The 22,451-nt window shown below is 39.2% G+C and overlaps 1 protein-coding gene across 1 annotated transcript in view; it reads right to left on the minus strand.

The window, feature by feature from the left end:
- Window positions 1-856: 856 nt before the first annotated feature.
- TMEM132B (transmembrane protein 132B) overlaps window positions 857-22,451 on the minus strand; it is a 254,075-nt gene continuing 232,480 nt past the window's right edge. Inside the window, exons 6-9 of the mRNA XM_053471844.1 lie at window positions 6,950-7,155; window positions 5,630-5,903; window positions 2,727-2,918; window positions 857-2,226 (exon numbers count right to left, since the gene is read on the minus strand). Coding sequence (XP_053327819.1) covers window positions 1,069-2,226; window positions 2,727-2,918; window positions 5,630-5,903; window positions 6,950-7,155 — 1,830 coding nt within the window. The 3' untranslated portion in view covers window positions 857-1,068. The remainder of the gene's footprint in view (window positions 2,227-2,726; window positions 2,919-5,629; window positions 5,904-6,949; window positions 7,156-22,451) is intronic.

The raw sequence follows: 22,451 nt of genomic DNA on the forward strand, positions 1-22,451 counted from the left end.
AAACTGTCTTCAATGTAGATGAAAATGTCAGTTGAAATGTATACAGCAGGTTCCATGTGCAGCATCCAATTTTTTAGGCCCATGTGACATGTCATTAATATTCGGGTGAGAGATGTATATTGTGCCCATTCTCCCTTTCTTCCCTAGCCTCTCGAGCCTAGCTGTTCCCCTGCTGGCCTAGTTATATACGGAGCAGGGGACATCATTTTACAGATGTTTTATATGGAATGTTATGAAAAGTATAAAGAAAAGTGGAATGACATGTGACAAGACAAATTCACTATTCCCAAAAAGCAATTTCTATTATTCTCAGGAATCCTAAATTAAACTGTCTACAAAGAAATTGTACACCTTTCTTCCATATTGCAACAAATAACTATGGCATGAGAGTACTCAAAATAATTTTGATTTACATATTAAACAATTTATATATTTTTACTTTTTTGCTGTGATATCTAGACTTTCACTGCAACTACTTGTACACTTTCTATATAAAAAATAGGCATTATGCGATTTCTTGTGTGTACATACGACACCGATTCTTGTCTCTTTAGCTTCTCTTTGTGCACTAATGAATATAATCTGATAGTGTGGTTTACACCAATTGCAAATCTAACAAGTCCACTGTGCTTTTAATTATAATCCTGACACAATAGAACAAATTATCAGTTACTCGGAGCAAATTTCAGCATTGCACAATAAATGTTTTTTTCATATATATATATATATATAAAATACCCTCACACCAGCTAGTGTAATATGAGAGCAGCTAAAGATTGAAGTGTTTAACCGCATATTACATTTTGATATTATGGATGTTATTACAGTTCAGGCCGTACATCTTACACCATACATCTTTTATGATATAAATTACTTTAATCAATTATTTTTGTGCACTTTTTTGTTTCAGACTCAAACAATGTGTTGGCGGCATTGTCAATCATAAACATGAAGGATTTTCATTCCTCCCCTATTGCTGAATGGATAGTGCTACCCCCAAAAGAATACAAAGCAAAAAAAAAACAAACAAACAAGGCATAAAGGTGAATATAAACATTGTAAAATATGTTACACATTTTCCTGGAGGCTATCCATGTAGTCCCTAAGCTCCCGTGAATCCCCAAGGTTCATATCTGGACAAACCCACTTAATATTTTCTTCATTTCCAAAAATAACCGCATTGGTATATGGACCTCCCTCTTCAGGTAGGATAGTGGTAAAGGATGTAAATTTTACACGTTTCCTTTTAGATCCTCCTGGGTTTAACGGCTCACTTTGGACTTCTTTTTCATAAGTATAATCAGATGGTCTAATAATTTGACTGTATGGGTTCTTTTGGGAACTTCCATTGAGAAGAAAATTGCTCTCTTCAAACTCTGACCTCCTGTCAATCATGGTAGTGCACTCTTCAACTGGTAGGGGAATATCTGCTTGGTTCTCTAACAATTCCACCTCATTTCCAAGCCATACCCAGTCATGAGAATGAGGAATATTGGTCTGATCAGCCACAGGAAATCTTTTATGTCTATACTTCCAAGCAAATGCCACGCAATTTATTAAAAAGACTAAAATTGCAAGGCAAAACACACAAAGAAGAGCATACATGCCTATTTCCAAGTCTGTTAACCCCCGTGATGGCTGTGTAAATTCACTCCCCTGATTGCGTTCTGAAGAGACAATTCGTGTAGGAAATATGGTGTATGCTATGGGAATAATATGTATATGTCCATCGTTATAGTTCTTTTGGTAGTCTTCTGGTAAATCAGATGTTGAATTTTTGTTAACATTATCATCCAAATTTATTAAAGATGTTCCATGCTTAGGCCATTCGTTTACTGCCCTGTCTTGTTCAGCAGCCTTCTCCGTTGTCTTGCTTGTGTGTTTTTTAAACTCTTCATCTTCATTGCGGATTTCATTAATATTTCCTTTTTGGTCGGAATCTTTTTGACCAAATTTAACTTTAATGGTTCCAGTTCCAACTGCAAGGCTGCTCTTCCTCTTGGACTTTTGGCAAATTTCACTTATACCTAATTCCAACTTAATTAATGGACCTTGCCCTTCACCCTCTGCAACTACAACTGGCCAGTTAGACAAAGGATTTTGATATGTTGATACTACCATCTCATCCAGTGAAGACACCACAACTGAGAAGTCCTTGCTCTCATAAATGTCCAGTGGCGTTACTGAGCCATCACTAAACAGGGTCCACACACTGATCACCGCCTCCTGTAAATGGAAATTATATCCATTATTATTTTAAATGTTATTCTCTTCCACTGTAGTAGACAAAACACAAATCAAGATAAACAAACTATACCATTCCTCCTAAAATAAATACTTGTGTTAACATGCTCAAAACATAAAATGAAAGTGGCAATCCAGTCTAGCTGTGTCATGTCTAGATGTTTCAGTGTGCTGGTGCACTATTATCAGACATTCCCACTACTCTACGTCTATAACAGTGATGAAGAATGAGTTAATAGTTACCCTCTCCATCAGATCAGAAGCCACTCAAATTACATTCTCTACACTTGACATCCTTCTCTGGGTTCCTAACCACATATTTCTCTCCATCACTTTATTTAGTGTTCAATAATCTTTTTTTATATCATGTCATGGAACATGTAGTTTTCAGAGATTGGAGAGGCTGATGTGCTATAGAATATGGTACATGATTTATATATTAGTATTCTAGCATGGGTGATGTGTACATATCTATACCGTACCTGCTTGAAGTCGTGCAGGATATCACTGGCTGTTGTGCTTGTAACAAGCACTTTCTTGTTTGCTTTGCTTGATTGCACAGACAGTGAGAGTCCGGTGATAAGTTGAACTCCAAGTTCTACAATTCCTACTCTATCATCCAGCACAGTGACAGTTTTTTCAGCCAGGATGGAATCAGACATTGGAGAGAGAACCTTTAAAAAAGTAAGACAAAATCATTAACAAAATAATAGCTTCTTTTTAGGTCTGCTAAAACAGGAAAAAGCAATACAAAAAAACGTTACCACCTTCTGTGTTGGAAAGCATAAAATACAAAGGCCTGATAACAGGAGACATCAGTTCAAACCTTGAAATGTATTTAATGTGCTGCGCACCATATTGTCGCTGAAAATGTAAGCACTACTGTAACTGAGGCATCGGTATTCAGGGAGTGATTTCAACTATTATGAATTTTAAATTGCAATAAATGTAGCTATCTACAAACTAAATTGTGACATGTGATTAGCTCTAGACTGTTTGGCCCTTACAATATCCATGAGAATCCTGGTACTGACTTAGTTCTTACCAGTTATTTCCGATTTCATTTGCAGATACCCATGCTGTTAGGGTAATGTGCACAAATGGTAGACAATTTAACATGCAATCATCTAGGTGAACTGGTTGAAAAATTTCACCTGCTTGCTGGTTACATGAGCCAAGAAAATTCCATTATGGCACATTCATCTAAAACAATATAATCCGCCTGTAAATTTCAACAATTTATTGATGCCAGAAGGAGGATCTGCAAGGACCTTGTTAAAAAATTTTACTTTATGAATATGAAGTGTTTTCTTTGTTTATTTTTGTGGGAACATGGCATTCATTTTCTAGAAATGCCTTGATCAAAGCCTTTAGTCTGTTAATCCTTTGTTTTTACTAATTTAACATGAATATCATGCTCTGTTGGGAAGCATTTTAGTAATTCCAGATATTACCAGTATTATAATACACAGATAAAAGTAATTTGATTTTATGGACCGCTACGAACTGTAGGTAAAATCTTATACTACTCATTTTGCAGTGATTGAGTGAAATCTTCTGGATTGTATATGATTATCTGAAGCTTTCTGAAAATATTCGGTTTCAATTATTCTCTGTTAGTCTTGTCTGATAACTTGAAACATTTCCTTTTCAATTCAGTGCACTCATATGATTTTTTTATTCAGGGAGAACTAAAGTATAAAATATTTATTAGGCCACGCATCAAATGTCATCATAGTGATACTGCAATGCTTTTTGACTGTATACAACTCTTCAGACTAATGTGGTCATTATATTTCAACAACAACAAACTGTACATAGCATGATACTATGCTTTTACCTCACTTTTACCAGCTGTCCAAATAAACAAACACTTTAGTTCAGTGATTCTTCGGTGGGTCGTGGAGGGTCAGGGCCGGACTGGAGGCATACCGGGAAAATGTCACTTTCCCGGGGTTTCCTTAAACATTCTAGTGGCAATCCGCGAGCCGCAGGCTGTCAGGACTGCGGCTGCAACAATCAGGGCCATCAGGCAGCCTCCGGTCCGGCATGTACTTTAGTATTACTCCCCGACCGCAAAGCAAGTTGCTTGACTGGTTTGCAGTCGCTGTCTGCTCCTAGTGGGAGCTGAATAAAGTTTTTCTCTGATTGCTCCTCCCCTCTTCCTGCTGCAGCCCACGGACAGCCTTTCCATTCCCTCATCTTTTCTGAGGTTATTTTTGGGTCGCGACTTAATGACCAAAGACAAATGTGGGTCCTGAGGATACACGGGTTGAGAACCACTGCTCTAGTTTATTTAAACCAGAACATGACAAAAGCAAAGCAAAATGATCCACATCACATACAATGAAAGGTGTACACTTATTACAACTTTATGTTCAATTTAATTATAATGCATAGGACATTAAGTAACTTAGATCAACATTACAATTTAGGTACATATGGGAAAGATGTAATTCCCAATTACATTTGAACTTCATAATCCCTTATGATAATCAATCATGAAATGAAATCAAAATCTTATGGCCGATTGTGTAACCAGCTTTTTGCTTTGTTCTATGTTGCCTTTTCTGTAGTTCCATATCAAACTATAAGCCATTAATGTCAACTAACGTTCACCAAGTTGCCCCTGCACTTAGTTATCCTATTAATACAATGGAACCATAAGGCAGACCTCAGAAGCCTTACCATCAGCCCATCAGTGTTATTTCTATTGTTTATGTTAATGTTATACACGGGTATCTTCCAAAGCCACAGCCAATCACATTTGCGCACACAGTATATAATCCATTCACTTACCTACACTATATTGTTCTTATTCCAATGCCCTTGCCTAGTCATATAAAATGTGCGGTTCCATAGTATATACGTCATTACCAGCATTTACTAACTAGAGGCTATATTAAAAAAAAAGGTCCCGCCAACCCTCAATGACAGTGTCATAATGCCTGCCGAAGACAACATCAATATAGATAGAGTTACTGAAGAATGTTAAAGGTTAATAATTTTCTTCCGCAGGTTTTTATGGAGTTCAAAGTATACATCAATGTTGTGCAGCATTTTGTGGCAGGGAAAGGAAGAGCTCTGTTTGGTTGTTTTAATGTGTTTTTCTTTAAAAGGAAGAAAATATATGGCTATTTGGCAGACAGGCAGACATTTTGAGGAAAGTTGACCTTTTATTATTTTGACAACCTATCTTTCTTCAACTAAGTAGTTCTGGTTTTAGTGGTTGCTGCATTCATGCCTCTTTCTCTCTTCTAGTGACATTTAACTAGCAAATGTAAAGTCTGAATTTATTTGATACCCACAGAAGGATAAAACTATCTAGAAATGTGAGGTACGGAGGCTAGATACATTGCTAAATTAGAGTTGTCTCTGAGATTACCTGTACTGTTGTTATTCCTTGTTCATGTCCAACAAGAACCTTCCCTGCTTCCAGTGTAGCTATTTTGGGTTCTTCTACCTTCATAAAGTCACTCACAAGGTCAGTGATGTCAAAATGCCAATCAGACCCAAGCATATAGGTTAGCTGCCCTCCAACATCAGAAGACTCTGCTACAAATTGAGTGAAAACCCGGACCATTGCATGCTGGTATTGCAGAGAGCATCCACGTCCTTTCTTCTCATCATCTTCTTCATCTTCACTGTCCCGTGTTGGTCTGTAAAATAAATCGGTATTAAAATAAAATGCATTAGGCATTATTAAAACCAATTAACATGTTTAAGGGGCTTTACTTTATAAACAAAATGACACCATATATGTCTGAAGTGTTTTGAGTCACAGATACACAAAACAAATATCTAACATGTAGACCTAGCATAATTATTCAGATAAGAAGTTAAAATAATTTCTCCTACTCCTACAAATACCTAGGGAACTGGGAGATCTTGAATGAGCTTCAAGACCTTGCCCTTCAAAATATCAAAGTGATGGGCTCAGTTGGATGATCAGATTAACACAGATGGCCTACAAATGGTATGGCACAAAAACATATTTGACTCACCCAGGGCTACCTAGAAACAAATCAAATTCAAACAACAAAACATACTACCACCCAACAAAAGAGAATAGCCCACAGAAACATTTCTAACAGTCAGACATTTATAAGGGGCTATTTGTTTTTTACAAAAATCACATAATCACCTCAGACATCAATAAAACTATTATATTCATTTTACCATATTTAGCACTTTGTATATTTATGAAGACCCCAATTCTGTGACACGGCATGTGACAAAATGATGGCTACATTCCTAACTTATTATGAAGCATATGCTAATGTCATATCAGTGATTCAAAGGACAATTTTGTTCTTTTATGTTTAAAGAAAATGTTGAGTAAATTTATATGAAAGTGCAACAGATGGAAGTCAATGAGGACAGTGGGTTTTGCCCCTGGATTTAATCTGGGTTGAGATTTTGAAGGGATAATCAAGAACATAACAATGGACTAGAAGGTCAGGCAAAGAAGCCAGAGTCTGTAGGTTCTTAGACTTGTGGGATTTTATTGACGAGATCTCTCCTGTGCTTTACTTACACACATGTACACAAATTGTGACACTGCACAGCCCCAGGGAGATGTTTAGTTGCAGTTTGTGCCAGATCATGCGTCACACTATTTTATGCATTTGTATGTGAGCAGTTCTCGACATCAACATTAAGTTTGTGACAATTCAATATGGTAAAATAATAACCTAACACTAACCGTTTATTTATATTTACAGGGATCCTCCAGCCCTTAATTTGGCTGAGTTCAGTGTCAGATATCTCTATCTGCAGAGGAAGTCTCGGAGCCCAGACAGTCACCTCCAGCTGGGTGGTGATATGCTGGTAGGTGAAGTTTACAATGGTGCCCACTTTGCTTTTCATTTCCTTCCCGTTGACAAAAATAGAGTCACACCTGTCTGAGACCTGAAAATAAAAGAAATCAATCATCACAAGGTAGTCACAAACTTAATAAAGTACCCATTATATATTTTTTTCATTGAATGATGCATATTAAAGTAGTGACAGAGTACAGTACTGAGGAGGACAGTCATTATGCAAAATCCTTTCTTGTAAAGTGTCACAAGAATAGTACTAAAATTGTGGTTTTTTTCCTTTCCAGCCTAAACTATTCTCAAACCTTAAACTTTCCAGTATACGCACATCAGGTACATGATATCAAAGTTTATAACAACGTAATGTAATAACTAAAACGTCATATGTTTTCCATGCCTGTACTTGAGAGCCCAATATCAGTTTCATATTGCATGTACTCATGGGTTTAATTTAATGCTACACTCAGAGAAATTAAGTATTTCCCTCAAAAGTGAACACCTATGGAGGAGAGGATCAAATGTACATTAAAGGTACTTTTCAAGATCAGTCATTACATTTGATGATATAAAGAATGTTTCAATTATTTGCAAATATATCAGCCAATTTACATGTTATTTTTTTTCTTCCAAATAAAAAAAAGAAGTAGGGAAATCCAAATAATAGCTGCATTTCTTTATAGCAGCAGACATGCACAGTAAAGACATGCATGTATTTTGTCTATTATTAAACAGAATGTAGCCTCTCCCTCCTGGAGATGAGCCCTGGGTTATTGGATTTTTAAGTTAACTCTGAACACTCCATTCAATTCTATACTTGACATGTATGGGTTTAGAGAGACCACCACCACCACCATTTATGAGTGACCTAGGTAGCCAGCTAGTGTTGTATTATAATGTAGTTGACCTGGTCTAGAAATGTTTTGTTAAAATTCACTATGATGGCAGATAAAAGCCATTCGGCCCATCTGGTATGCTCATTTTTCCTGCTGCAAAGACTCAGATCTTAATCAGTCCTTGGCCTTGATAGACCCATAGATTTCATAGTATGGTATCACACAAGCTAGTACTACATGAAAAACATTAATATCCAATTGGGACATATGCCTCTGCATATTAATATTGCCTTGTAAGGGGTACTGCCCTGGCAATACACAGCATGCCCACTGCCAGGTTAATGTCCTGATCTTGGACAGGCAATGGTCTGAGCACTATACCAAGAAAGCCCAATAGAAAGGTAAACAATTGTAAACATTAAAAAGGAAATCAAATAACAAGAGTGCCAGACTTTCTATACCCAACATTGGATCTAGTCCATGTAGCGGGTTGCAGTATACAGAGTAGTATCATCAAGACCCCCCATTAATCTTTTAAGGTAATGGCATACACGTTGCACCACTGCAATGGCAACCACATACATAGGCGCCTTCAGGGGAGGCTCAGCCTCTACATTTAAATTAGTACCCAGGTGCACCCCAGGTTTCTAGGTATCAGTCATGTCCATGAGTGGACAACTCTTTATATTAGTAAGATTTTGTGAAGTCTAATCAGACAAACGCAGTTTGTGTTCTATCTACTTTGGATAACCACTTTACTTACATATGCCTAATCTCCTCTAGTCTATTCAACCAGGCCGTCAAGAGTTGGGACCACAGGGGACTTCCAGTTGGCGGGTCTAAAGATTCCATATTTGTTTTGATCGGAATGGTGTTGTGGTGCAGTAAGAAGAACTGCAGTCTTCTGCACATCTGTGCTGTACAGTAGGGGCTGTATGTACTACATCCATTATGAACAAGTGAGTGGTTTGGATTAATCCCTAGAAGGCAGCGTAAGGATGATAAAACAAACACAAATTCTTAAGACACATTACCATCCTTGTCATCTCATCTCCTAATGTGTCATAAATGTCTTGTGACATTTTGAAGCACATTAATCATGGCCATTTAGAGACGCAGTGGTTGAAAGTTTAAATCAAGTAGGTGCTGTCTAGGGATCTTTGTCAAAATTAATATCAGACATGTATAATTAAGTGGAGAATGTGATTATAAATCATTGGTTGGTGTGACAGTAATGGATAAAACACGGTTATGTTTTAGAACTTCCTCTGTGATAAATGTTTATCATTGTGAGAAAAGAGTGGCACTTATGAAATATGCAATTTTAAACTAAAATAAATCAGATTATTAGTATAGTGAAAACAGAGGAAGTTTATTTTTTCTCTTTCCATTGACAGCTTGTTAAAACAACAATTAATTAAGAGCGTATAAGTGTGCTTATGTTTGTGTGTGTATATATATATATATATATATATATCGTAGGGAACAGCTCACGCATGGGGCGGCAATGACAGTATCCACACAGGTTTCAAACATAAAGCGTGTTTATTTAGATGCTGTAGGCACAGAGCACCTTGTAAACAAAACAAACTCTAAGCCTGTCCGGTTCTAACTAAACATTCGGATACCTCTCTACAAGCCAAGGTCTGGCACAAAGCAAAGTAACAGGTTGTTAAACTGGGTAAAGCTTCATACCTGGTGGGCTGCAGGGCTGGTTGTAGCTGCTCCTTCACTCAGTTTCTCCTCCCCCCTGCAAACCTAACAGCCCACTCTTTTAAGGCTTCCTCCCCAGTAATAAGCTTAGGAAGCCTCACCTGAGGGCTCCTGGGTTTGCTACCGTGCCTGGCTGAGGTAACCAGGTGAGATATATATCCCATCAACCACTCTCCCATACACTTTACCACAATATATATATATATATATATATATATATATACTATGCTTTGTTGTCTTTTAGTCTCATGTAAAGTTCCCTACATGGGTGTCAATGGACAATGGCAACATCAGATATTAGTCCCCCTGGAATGTTACCTATAGCACAAAGGGATTAGATGGAAATGATTGGCGTGGGAAAAAGAAATGCTACTTTTCTTGTGGACACCTACCCCCCCCCAACCCTTGTACCTCTGTAGAAACCCTCATCATGGAACCAGTTGCGGAACTACCGGGGTCACAGGGGTCGCGACTGCGACCGGGCCCTGGAGTTCTGCCAGTCAGGGGGGCCCAAGGGGTGCCGAGCGGTTGCTGAAAACTACCGCTCGGCAACTCTTGGGCCCCCCCCGGACTGACAGAAATTCAGGATGCCTCTGCTCCCCGCCGCTGCTGCTGCCGTCGCCGCTGCTGCCGCCGTCGTCGCCGCCTGCCTCAGCGCTGCCCAGAGTGCAGTGTTGGGAGCGTGAGGCGTTTGTCTTGGGTGCCGGGGCTTCACGCTGAGCGCCGGCATATGACGTCATATGCCGACGCTCAGCAGTGAAGCGCCGGCACCCGAGACAAACTCCTCACGCTCCCAACACAGGAGTTGACGGTAAGTGACCTACAAAGGGGGGGTAGGGAGGGAGTGGGTAGATCGTGAGAAGGGGGGGTAGGGAGGGAGAGAAAGCTGTCGATTCTTTGGTCTGTATTTTGGGGTTGCCAAAAACACTGAGGGATGCTAACAACATTTGCACCCACTTACATCTTTGCTGTTATTACTAATCAAGTGGCTTAGTTAATGGTTAATAGACTATTGTATGTCAAAACTAAAGGGAGTATACAAAAAGAGTAAATCTTATGGTGAAAAGGAGTATTCTGAATTACTCCACTTTAACCCTTTTGCAACAAAATCTTTATATATAATCCCCTTTACCAAGTGATAAAACAACACAGTATACAATATCTTTGTGCGGTTAATTTCTGGTGCCAAACAAGTCTACACAATTGTGCATATCTGAGAAAAAACAATATCCTACTGACAATTTATGGACGCTCGTGCCCCTAAGTTCTTAGAAGCTACACCTAGCGGAAGGGGAGAGATGGCACGTAAAGGTGACAGCTTCAACAACACAGAAAAACGTAATTATTCCTTAGACACAAATTATTTGAGGAAGCAGGACACAAAAGACATGCCTGATGTGTTTCGCACCAGAAGCTGTTTAATCATAAACTCACAAATGACACCAATAACAGGTATTAGTTCAAAATGATGGAGCGGTATCTGTTTCTGTGAGTGAAATAAGTGTACAGCCCCAGCTGCCGAAGCCGTACACCATAGTGGAGACAAGGCTAAGGGTGTGATGTAAGATTAAGCATCCAGACAACAGAATATTCAAATTTTTCCTATAATCTTCTGGATATATCAATTTTCAGCCCTGGTTTCTTCCATTGTGCATCATTAATTTTAACATTTATAACTGCTGGTGCCATATAAAATTATCCCATTAATTTATCATTTGGTGTTGCTTCGTTGATATCATTTTGTATATAAGCATACTTTGCATTTCTTAATAGGAAGCCCAACATTTGTCACTAAAATGTATGCCCACTTATCTAATAAAGATAAAGGTTTTTACGCTCCCTGTGAAGCAGTTCATTAATACTGTATATCTGTAATGTTAGTTTGCGATTTTCCATCTTATGATTGCTTTGTTGTTCTTGTTCTCAGCTGCCTGTTTCATTAAGCGCTTTAGTCAAGCTTTAAAAAAGAAAAGCTCATTTTTCCACATCACTTTCAGACAAAAACCATCTGAAATCCTCTGAGGTGCTGTGTGTTTAGTTAGTTTTTGATGAAAGCTGTGAAACTCAGATGAGTGGGTGGGTGGTTAATGCTAGACAATCTGTTTAGAACATGTTCCAAAGAAAGAGGGATTTGTCTGGGAGAGAGCCAGGAGTGTTTTATTTGTGCTTTTTAAACAATATTTTTATAAGTTTGGCACAGAAATAAGAGATCATATTATTCATTGTTATTACAAAGTCCAAACATTTTGATCAGAGTTGCGCATTATGTCCACACTGTAACATCAGCGTACATTACGTTTAATATTTTCGAACATCTCATAAGGGCATACATGAAGTTTACGGGTTATTAAATTATAAAATCCATGAACTGATTGTGTTTAAGCTCATCATACTACTTTTTTTTAGCAACACAAAATAACTTAATTTCCTTGTACAAACATCACAAGGGTGAATAAAACAAAATTAAAAAGGCACTATGTGCAATATAAGTGATAGTTCTGGATTATGTAGGAATTGGTACATTACAGGTCAAAGATTACGCAAATAACACCCCATTTTTGGTATTGATATCAGTCTAGTAGGGTGTATTTACAAGAGAAGAAGAAAATACATAGTGTATTTATAGTCTTTAAAATGGCTCTTTGGTAAATACTACTTTCCATGTTGCTAAATAGAAATGAGAAATACCAATAGTGCAGTAACAAAGTAACCGTACTAAATGAAAATGCCCTGACAAGAAGAAATGAAATATAGCTCCATACATATCTTAAAACACGATGCCCTACTGCCTCAACAAATTTGTCCTTCAATCCAATAATTGTCCTCCTAAGCGGGTACATGCCATGGTCCAAAAACTATGAACTCTATTCCAAACACCATTTGCATTTATTCAAACCATAATTAAAATATACATTTTACCCTCTGGGTATGCAGAAGCCCAATATTACAGACAAAAGTGTAAAAAAGCAAATTTCGCCTGGCTTCCTCAGAAAGGGGTTTCTGTACCAAAACAATTCACATTTTGTTATCATAAATGTTTACCTTCAATGAAAAAACAGAATCACAATATCGTTATATTTTTTGCCAACTATCTTTTTCCGCTGGTGTGATATGGTCACTGGTTTTCAATTACATGTTTAAGAGGACATAATGTGGTTCATTAATTCTTAATGTCATCAGCTTTTCATTGATGTAAAATCTTATTTGGAATTCAAAGAATCCACTTGAATCAAGGTTTGTCCTCCAAAATAATCAGAAAAAGCAAGGGGACCTCGTCCCAAGGACTGATTAAAACAATTTTCAATCACATCCCCCAAAATTACACATTTGTTTCTATGCATTGTGAAAAAGATTATAGTTCTCTGGCTGAGAACATTAAAGTGATTGCAATTTAAATATTACACTTCTTTATCTTTTTCTGCACTTCCTCATTTCAAACGGTGTGAAAGGAAAACACAGATATTTTTTCCTAACAGAAACAGAAGTTCAGTGTTAAAACACGTAAAATAATGACAATTTATATCATAATAATAATAATACCACTCGTAACATTTCTGTATTGGCAAAGGAACTTTAGAAATCAGGGTTTTTTCTTCTCTATAAAACACCAACTGTATCTTAGATTTAACATTTGTGGACCAGTTGCAAGGAAAACAAAAATAGCTTTGTCTGCTCAAAACACTTTTTGTAGCCTGAAATAAGTCACACTGTTTTGCTGATAATTCCTAGAAAAGTGTCATGGAGCTGCTTTCAGCTTGTGCAGAGCAGGTATATTTATTTTTCTCTGTTAACTTGCATTGACGACAAATGTGTTAATTCCTAGAAAAGTGTCATGGAGCTGCATTCCACAGGTATATTTTTTTCTCCCCCTTGTTAACGCTTATTGACAACAGCTGAAACTGAAAACAGAGTGTTAATGGTCTTTGGAATTTGGTAAATTGAAAGAATGGTAGGGGTAAAATTGGAGGAGTAATTGAGAAGAGGGTGGTTAGTGAAGCCATTTGAATTGACGACCCTTCCCTGCTAGTGACTAACTGGACACCATTAGTCCCTCTTTTTCCCTGATCTATTTTGTGACTTGAGAATATTGATGGGAAAAAAGCTCCAGGATAGGATAGGATGCTACAATCTCTCTGTTATTGTAAATTAGTAAGGAAGCAAAAAAAAATCCAATCCATGGGAGAAACCAATAATTTTGTTAGTAAAAGATTACTAGTGTTTTAGTGTTGGTGATTTGTGGTCATTCTGAAGAAGGTACATTTTTGCATTTTACGTAGTCTTCTTTTGGGAGAATAATCCCCAAAACAAAAGTTTTGAATTTCGACCATGATGAAGACAGGAAAACTTAAAGAGACACTGCAGCCATCACAGGCACTTTAATGCATATGATAGACCTATGGTCCCTTTTTATCTTCATGTTGTCCTTTTTGCAAATGCATGAAGGGATTCTACAGAATCCAGATCCTCCAGTTAAATGTCATGCACGAAATTTGTGTCAAAAAAATGTCATACTATGAAGAAGGAGGCCAGCTGCTGCAGCAGGACTACAAGTTATACGTCAGGTAAGTGCTTTATTTTTACTTTGTTTGCATATAAAAGTACCCACAGAGTACTTTAGCTCCTTAATGACCAATGACATGCCAGACACGTCACACAAAAACGGTCAGTTAACACACAATTACATGCCTGGCAGGGCATGGCATTAAACAAGCTTAGTGATCTACAATCACTTTTTTCACTTAAACGGTGTTGCTGTAATGCTTCGATGTCCAGGCATTTAGCAACACCGAGATCGGCATCAGGGTCCATGTCTGGCCCCTCCCCGGGGCGTCAACGTCCACCATACACTGTCAACAATTGCCTCCTAAGCTTCAATGGTGTTGCTGAAATGCCTTGATAGCGAGGCATTCAGTGACACCGAACACCCACCCCAGGAAGCACTGTGACCGCTTCAGAGAGTGGATGCCTCAACCCCTGTTCAACATCCTGCCCGTCCTTAAAAGGAAGTAAATTTGTTTTATAAAAGTATTGACATATATTTTCTGCTCTCCACTCATATACCCTCAACAGGCATCGTGCAATTCACATACATTTTTGAACCATAATACACATGCACACATTCAAATTACACTTGCAGCAGAGACCAAATCACAGCTCTGTGCATAAGATTTAACATTTTTCCATTCTTTAAAGAGTCCTGTAAGAAAACTGGGCATTTTTCTTTGTATGCCTGCTTGCACATGTTATTATCTTGACTCATCAATTTGATCAGCCACATTTGTTCAGATTTCTTGAAGTCAATTAGCCCTTAAGCAATTGTGCAATTAGGCACAATTAGGCATACTAATGGTGTTTCAATAAAGCCCTGCACATCTCTACAAAACCAGGTGGTAACAATTTATTAATTTAGACTTTTTAATTAGCTTATCTGCAAAATGGCTTTATCAAAGCACAGAAATACTATGCATGGGATTATACGCATAAACAGTCAGGGCTTTGATGAAAAAAATAAATTCATATTAGAGACTACCCTTATATTATGGTGGCATAGACTTCTGAGTGTAGTAACATCCCAGACACCATAGTATCATTTCTGACCATAGACAGTGAAGAAGACTTGAGGCTTCTTTACCTTTCCTCGTGTCTGAGATAACAATAACCAATGACCAATGCATAGAAATATAAATACATGCTATAGTCATAAGCAGAATTAAAAGATGAGCCATAACTAATCTTGTATTATAAAACCCTCTTACTTTATTTTGAAACTAAACACAGTGAGCATTTGGAGCCTTGCTAGACCTTGTCCGTTAAACTGTTGGATGTCATATTGATTTATGCTAGGTCTAAACATAAACAATGCTGCTTGTACTTGAATAAACGGTTTGTTGTGTACTGAGATCAAGTCAATTATACTGTTACAGTCTTCCAGCCATTTTAGTCAGTATTTTCTACTTTCCAAAGAAACCGCTTTGTTATTTTGAAGCCTATAAATATTGTCCCTGTGTCCTATGGGAGACTAAAGTTTTAGGGACATGTATACATTTAAGTGAACGTTCCAAATGTGCATTTTAACTAACCCAATGGTAAATTCATCAGACATACACTTCCTTCAGTATGGGATTCTCTTATCCGCAACGTTTTTCTATATATAATGTAAACCCATACCTAACAATTTTGGAGATTTTGTCATTTCTGTTAACCAGCTTGTCATTATCACAATAGTTAATTCAGCTGAAAAGATCTTTGCTACAGCTAGGTATTAATTCATCCTGTTTCCCAACCTTTCACGGTCACAGTCGATGCCTCTGAGATTGGAGTGGGAGGTAATGTGTCCCAACAGAATGAATTCCAAGACAAGCTTTATCCTTGTGCATTGTAACTATCTCACCTCCTGGGATTAACTACGATGTGGGTAATTGCACCGTGGGTAATTGTTTTGGCTCTCCAGCAATGGCGACATCTGTTGGTTGGGGCAAGAAATCCTGTTCAAGAAATTACTATTCTTACAGATCAAAAGAATTTGAAATATCTTACAAAAGCTGAAAGGTTAAATCGTTGGGAAGCTTGTTGGTCATTATTTCTTTCTAGATTAAAATTCATTATTTTATATTGTCTGTGCTCAAAAAATTTAGAAGTAAGGTAATGTAGTTCCAGCATAAGTGCTCCTCTGCTTATGTACGCTCTCTTCACAAAAACTCACACATAACAGCATGATGCCAGTACGTGAGTTCGTCTTTCAATCGTTTTGTGTCTTTTTAGTGTTTTGGGATGGAAATGACCTGATGATTGCATTGCAGTACAAGTATTGACAAGCGAAAAGGTAGTGCTTCACTGTTTTACAAACATGCTCTGGATCCCATTGTGCACGTTAATTTTGAAGTTCCTGTCTGGTGCCATAGTCCACAATAAATGGCCTAATAGAAAGATTTAAAGTTCTGGCATAGATGCATTCATTCCGCTAATTGGGACATTCTAGTGCTGAATGCACCCAGGACATCTCAAGATATTATTGTTTGCCTGAAGTTCAAACAGATTTCTCTTCACATGTCTCCTGTGTGCCACCAGCAAAGTCCCTGCCTGGACCCATCTGGCCATGGAGTTGATCTTCCCATCTCCACTGTTATCTTGGTGGATTGTTTTTCAAAATTGGCTTATTTTATCTCTCTACCCAAACTACCCTCTGCCCCTGAATCGGTTACTATTTTTCTTAAAGATACTTGTTCGTCTTCACGGCTTTCAGGCAATAGTCTAGCTTTTGGAGAATATTCATGTCCTGCAATGGAAATCTCCTTGGCCTACTCCTCTGCATACAACTCTCAAATGAATGGGATCAATTAAAGAACTAATCAGTTGTTGGATCAATATCTCTTGTTTGTAGGGGATCACCAGGCTGACTGGATACAACTGAGCTTTGGCCAGGAACTGAATTTGCCAGGAATATAGTGCTCCTCATGAAGCCTCTAAAACATAATCCTTCTTCTTCAATTATATATTTCATCCCTCTTCATTTCCCTCCTTGGTCAGCCACAAACCAGTTCCTGCAGTGGATCAGTATGTTACCCAATTACCAGCACTCTGTGATATGATTTAGCAGGCATTGCTAAAGCCTCTAGGATCTATGAATGACAGGCAAATCATCATCAGAGACTTGCTCCTTCGTACTGCTGGAGTGTTCGTATCCACTAAAAATCAAACAAAGTTCCTTCTATGAAGCTTGCGCCTCATTACCATACCTGGGAACTTCTCTGCTCCGGCTACCTGGAGCCTTCCCTTGCGGGACATGGCCACGACTGCACACTGACGTCAGTGCGCAGTCCTGGGCAGTCCTGCTGAGGTCAGGGGAGTTCCCGTTGACGTCGGTGGGCGGTCCTGCTGATGTCGGGGGGGGCACCCGGCAATCCCAGGTATGCTCATTACTTTTGTTCCTTCTGAGTCCTTTGTCGAATCAATCCTGTGGCATATGAATTGCATTTTCCTCCCTCCCTTTGTATACCTTGCGTCCTTCATGTCTCTTTACTCAAGCCTCTTACCTGCAACAAATTCACTAAACGAACACCTTGTCCTAAATCAGTTAAGGTTTACTCACATATTGAAAATGAAGTACAGGCCATTCTAGATTCCAGAAAAGATCAGAATTCCATCTGGTATCTGATACATTGGAAGGACTACAGTCCAGAAGAAAGATTGTGGATCTCTTTATGAGACTTACCTTCTCCCGCATTGATTGGTTTCTTTGACTAGTTCCTGACAAACCTGGTAAGTTTCAGCTTTTAGCAGGCCCTTGAGAAGGGGTAATCTCATGAAGCAGAGATCTGCTGCAGGCAGCCAGGAAACAGCTAGCCGAATCAAGGTCTCTGTTCCACTTAAGCGACGGCTGCCTGCGTAGTCCCGTCGATCAGCTGGGGAGGTTGTGACACACCAGGAGAAATTGAGCTATTTAAGAGATGCTGTGCTAAAGGCATGATTTTAAACTTATTAGTAAAGCTAAATGAAAAAAAAAGATGTGGCAAATATATTGAAGGAGAATTGGGTAGCTTTTAGGAACTACAAACAGACTCAAAATAAGGAAGATGGGAGCAAATATAAAGTTAAGCTTTGAGAGGTAAAACACATTATAAGATGCACCAAAACAAACAACATTTCCAGGTTAGCAGAAAAGTAAGTTACAATCTTTTTAGAAAGTGAAAGAAGAAAACATAAACCATGAATAATTAAACTAAAGGCAAATTATGGATGTTATATAAATAAGGTAAAATTTCTAGTTGAGTGCTTAAATAAATAATTTTGTTCAATTTTCGTAGATGAAGGTAAAGGGAAAGGACCCCCAGTTAGCAAAGAGAAATAGGGAGAGTTGTAAAACAGGTGTGTTTACAGAGGAAACGGTTCTGTGTGAACTCTCCAAGGTAAAAACAGACAAATCCTTGGGACCTAATAGAATACATCCAAAGTTATTAAAAGAGCTCTAAAGTGTTCTGGCAAAAGCTTTAGCAGACTTACTTGACCAGCCACTATTGGCAGGAGTAGTTTCAGAAGACTGAAAATTGGCAATTGTTGTACCACTTCAATAAAGGTAGCAGGGAAGACTCAGCCAACTACAGACCAATAAGTGTTACATTAGTAGTTGGAAGTAGAGGACTGCATTGGGAGGCGGGTCTTGTTGGGGCTGCGGGCGGGAGCGGGCGGTCAGGCACTGTACCTGCGGGTCCCGGTAATCCCGCGCAGTGCCGCAAGGCTGCCTTCTCGCTGCTCCCTTACAGTGTCTCCAATCTTGCTCTGCCCAGGAACAAAACGGAGTCACGTGATGTGACGCCACTTCCTGTGACTCCGCTTTGTTCCTGGGCGGAGCAAGAGAAGAGACGCTGTGAGGGAACAACTCGAGGGCAGCCTTGCGGTACTGCGCGAGAAATCAGGTAAGGAGGCGGGCATGATTGGCCACAAATGTGGCGGGAGCGGGCAGGATTGGCCACAAATGTGGCTGGAGCGGAACTCACATTGCGGTCTTTTGGTTTGGATATGAAAATAGTTCAAAGGATAATGCAATCGTCGTATCAGGACCTTAAATGGTCCGTTGCACAGAATAAGTAACCATAGACAGGAAATGGCCACAACCCACCCATTGAGACCTAGATAGACAGGCAATCCAAGGGCAGAATGCGAAACAAAGGTAACCAGGTGCAGGGTGCATGTAGTTCAGAAAGCAACATAGGTGAGCAAAAATATAGACTGCAATATCAGAGCCAGAGGATACCTTAGACTAAAGGTCAAGATAACTGGGTAACAGGAGCATAAGGGTATTCAAATCCAAAGTCTAGTCAGGCCAGGATGTCAGCAAATAGGCTCTTCCATCAGCAAAAAGTCCAATAAATAGGCTGAAGTCATAACCGGCAAATCCAATTGAAGGGTCACAAGTAACTGGCAAGTAAACAGGTAACTGGATAGGTATGGTCAATAGGGCAAGGTTCAGGGAGTATAGACCAGTTGTCATGACCGTGGGTACCGGGTCTGATAGGGGTCTCTGCACGGGGACAGGTTCAGTCTCAGAACCCTGTGTGGGGCAGGCCATTATAGAAGTGCCTGATTGCAAAAAGCAGTATGCAACCAGCTTTAGGCTTCTTTCTAGGTGCCATCTTGAAGAACAGGACTCGCAGACAGCAGTGGGCCGAGGAACAGGTAGTGTGCTGCAGGTAAATTGCAGATGGTAGTTGGCAGACAGAGGCTAGCAGATGACAGAGGGCTAGAGGGCTGGCAGATGACAGCAGGCCGATAGCAGGCGGAGGCTGGCAGACGGCAGCCGAGGCCAGCAGAGGAGGCTGGCAGATGGCAGTGGAGACTGGCAGACAGCAGCAGAGGCTGGCAGCGGAGACTGGCAGATAAGCCAAGGTCATACACAGGTAAAACAATCCAAGATATGATCCAAAGAATAGTCACAGTCCAAGCCAAAGGTCAGAATCTGGATAATCAATCAGGTGAGGTACACAGGGCAAAACAGAAACAAAGATCAAAACCACAGGTTAAAACCAGGAAACACACAGCTAAGGCAAAGTTACAGTAGAGCTAAGAAGTCTTATTACTAGTGGGTACCTCAGAGATCTGGATAGGGATCCATAACAGTGATATTGCAGAAGGTCCTGATGACAGGGTATGTGTTTTTGCAGATAATACTATGGTCTGCAACAGGGTAGACCTTCCTGGTTGAACAAGTCAAATGGCAAATGATTTAAGTAAATTAGAAGAATGGTCGACAGTATGGCAAATGTAAAATAATGCAATAATGCAAAAACAAATCCCAACGCAGAATGCAGCTTTACAGGTCCTGTTCTGTCAGTGCCAATAGAAGAGGAGTAATACTTTTCAATGACAAAAGTGAGCGATCCATGCAATAAAGTGTTAGAAAAGCTAGCAGGGTTCTAGGCTGAGAGTAGCAGTACATTGAGGTGTTTTTTCTACATTATTAGATATCTTTGTTTAGTAGTGTGACAACATGTACTGGATTGTTCGGGACAGTCCCACAATGGGAATTTAAGTCCTGGGTCCCAGGCAGCCTCAATCCAGGACTGAGGTGGAGAGAGACTTCTTAACTCTCCTGAATGGCTGAAATTATAGAAGTCTCTCCTGATAGGCTGAGTCCCTCCTTCACACCAAGCTCAGTGTAAGCTGTACCCAGCACCATGTATGTGTGTGTCACTGTGTTTGTCAGTTTGTACTGTCTGGTAATAGATGGGTTAATTCTCTGAATCTGCTAATGTCTGTAATGATTGTATGTATATTACAATATAAATATATTATTAAATCTGAAGTCAACGTGGTTTTCAAGGCATCCTAATAATTTATATAAAAAAACATTTTATTTGTGATGGTGTGTATATATGAATCAGTGTGTTTGTGAGGTTTATATATAATATAAATAATATATCTGTGTGTGTAATCTCATCTGCTTCATAATGTGTCCCTTAATGGCAGAAATAAAATGTGGTCACCCTAGTAGTTAGACCTCACCTAGAGTATTGTGTACAGTTCTGGAGATCCCATTTGAAGCATATTTACACAATGGAGAGAATTCAGAGAAGGGCTACAAAAACGATAAGTATTTTGCAGGATAAAAATTATCCGGAGAGGATAAGTGATTTTAATATATATAGCTCGGAGTAAAGAAGAATGAGGAGCCATGTATTAGAGGCGTTTAAATACTTAAGGGGATTTAACAAAGTACAGGAGAGAAGCTTATTTGAAAGGAGGGTTAGAACAAGAGGTCTTAATCTTAAAGTACAGGGTCAGATACTTTGATGTAATGTAAGGAAGGTTTACTTTACTGGGAAGTGTTAGGTGCTAATACAGTAAGGGAATTTAAACATGCAAGGAATAAAACTACCCTGAATTTAAGACAAGACCAAGTACTGATTAAAGTCGAAATCTTTAAATCAGGAAAAATGGACAGACTCGATGGGCCAAATGGTTCTTATCTACAGTCAGATCCTAAACGGGTCCCTTAAAATTATTTTCCCTAGGGTGCCCTGAATTAAAGGGGGTTTAAAATAACCCTTGCAATGCTACCACCTCTTTACCCTTTAAGATAAATTAGACACATACACTCACTGGCCACTTTATTAGGTGGACCCCCTTTTACCTTTAGAACAGCCTTTATTCTTCATGGCATACCTTCTACAAGGTGCTGGAAACATTCCTCAGAGATTTTGGTCCATATGGACAAGATGGCATCACACAGTTGCTGCAGAAGTGCTCTATTAGATTGAGAGCTGATGACTGTGGAGGCCACTGGAGTCATGGTCGTATTCAAGAAACAAGTGCAAGATGATGCGAGCTTTGTGACATGGTGCATTATCCTGCTGGAAGTAGCCATCAGAAGATGGGTACACTGTGGTCATAAAACGATGGACATGGTCAGCAAGAATACTCAGGTAGGCTTTAGCATTTAAAAGATGCTCAATTGGAACTAAGGGGCCCAAAGTGTGCCAAGAAAATGTCCCCCACCATTACACCACCAGCTTGAACCGTTGATACAAGGCAAAATGGATACATGCTTTTATGTTGTTTACGCCAAAGACTGACCCTGCCATCTGAATGTTACAGCTGAAATCTAGACTCATCAGAACAGGCAACGTTCTTCCAGTCTTCCATTGTCCAATTTTCGTGAGCCTGTGCGAATTGTAGCCTCAGTTTCCTGTTCTTAGCTGACAGGAGTAGCACCCAGTGAGGTCTTCTGCTGCTGTAACCCATCTACTTTAAGGTTTGATGTGTTGTGCGTTCAGAGATGGTATTCTGCATACTTTGGTTGTAACGAGTGGTTATTTGAGTTACTGTTGGCTTTCTGACATCTCGA

This window comes from Spea bombifrons, chromosome 1 (genome assembly GCF_027358695.1).
Source record: "Spea bombifrons isolate aSpeBom1 chromosome 1, aSpeBom1.2.pri, whole genome shotgun sequence".
Lineage (NCBI taxonomy): Eukaryota > Metazoa > Chordata > Amphibia > Anura > Pelobatidae > Spea > Spea bombifrons.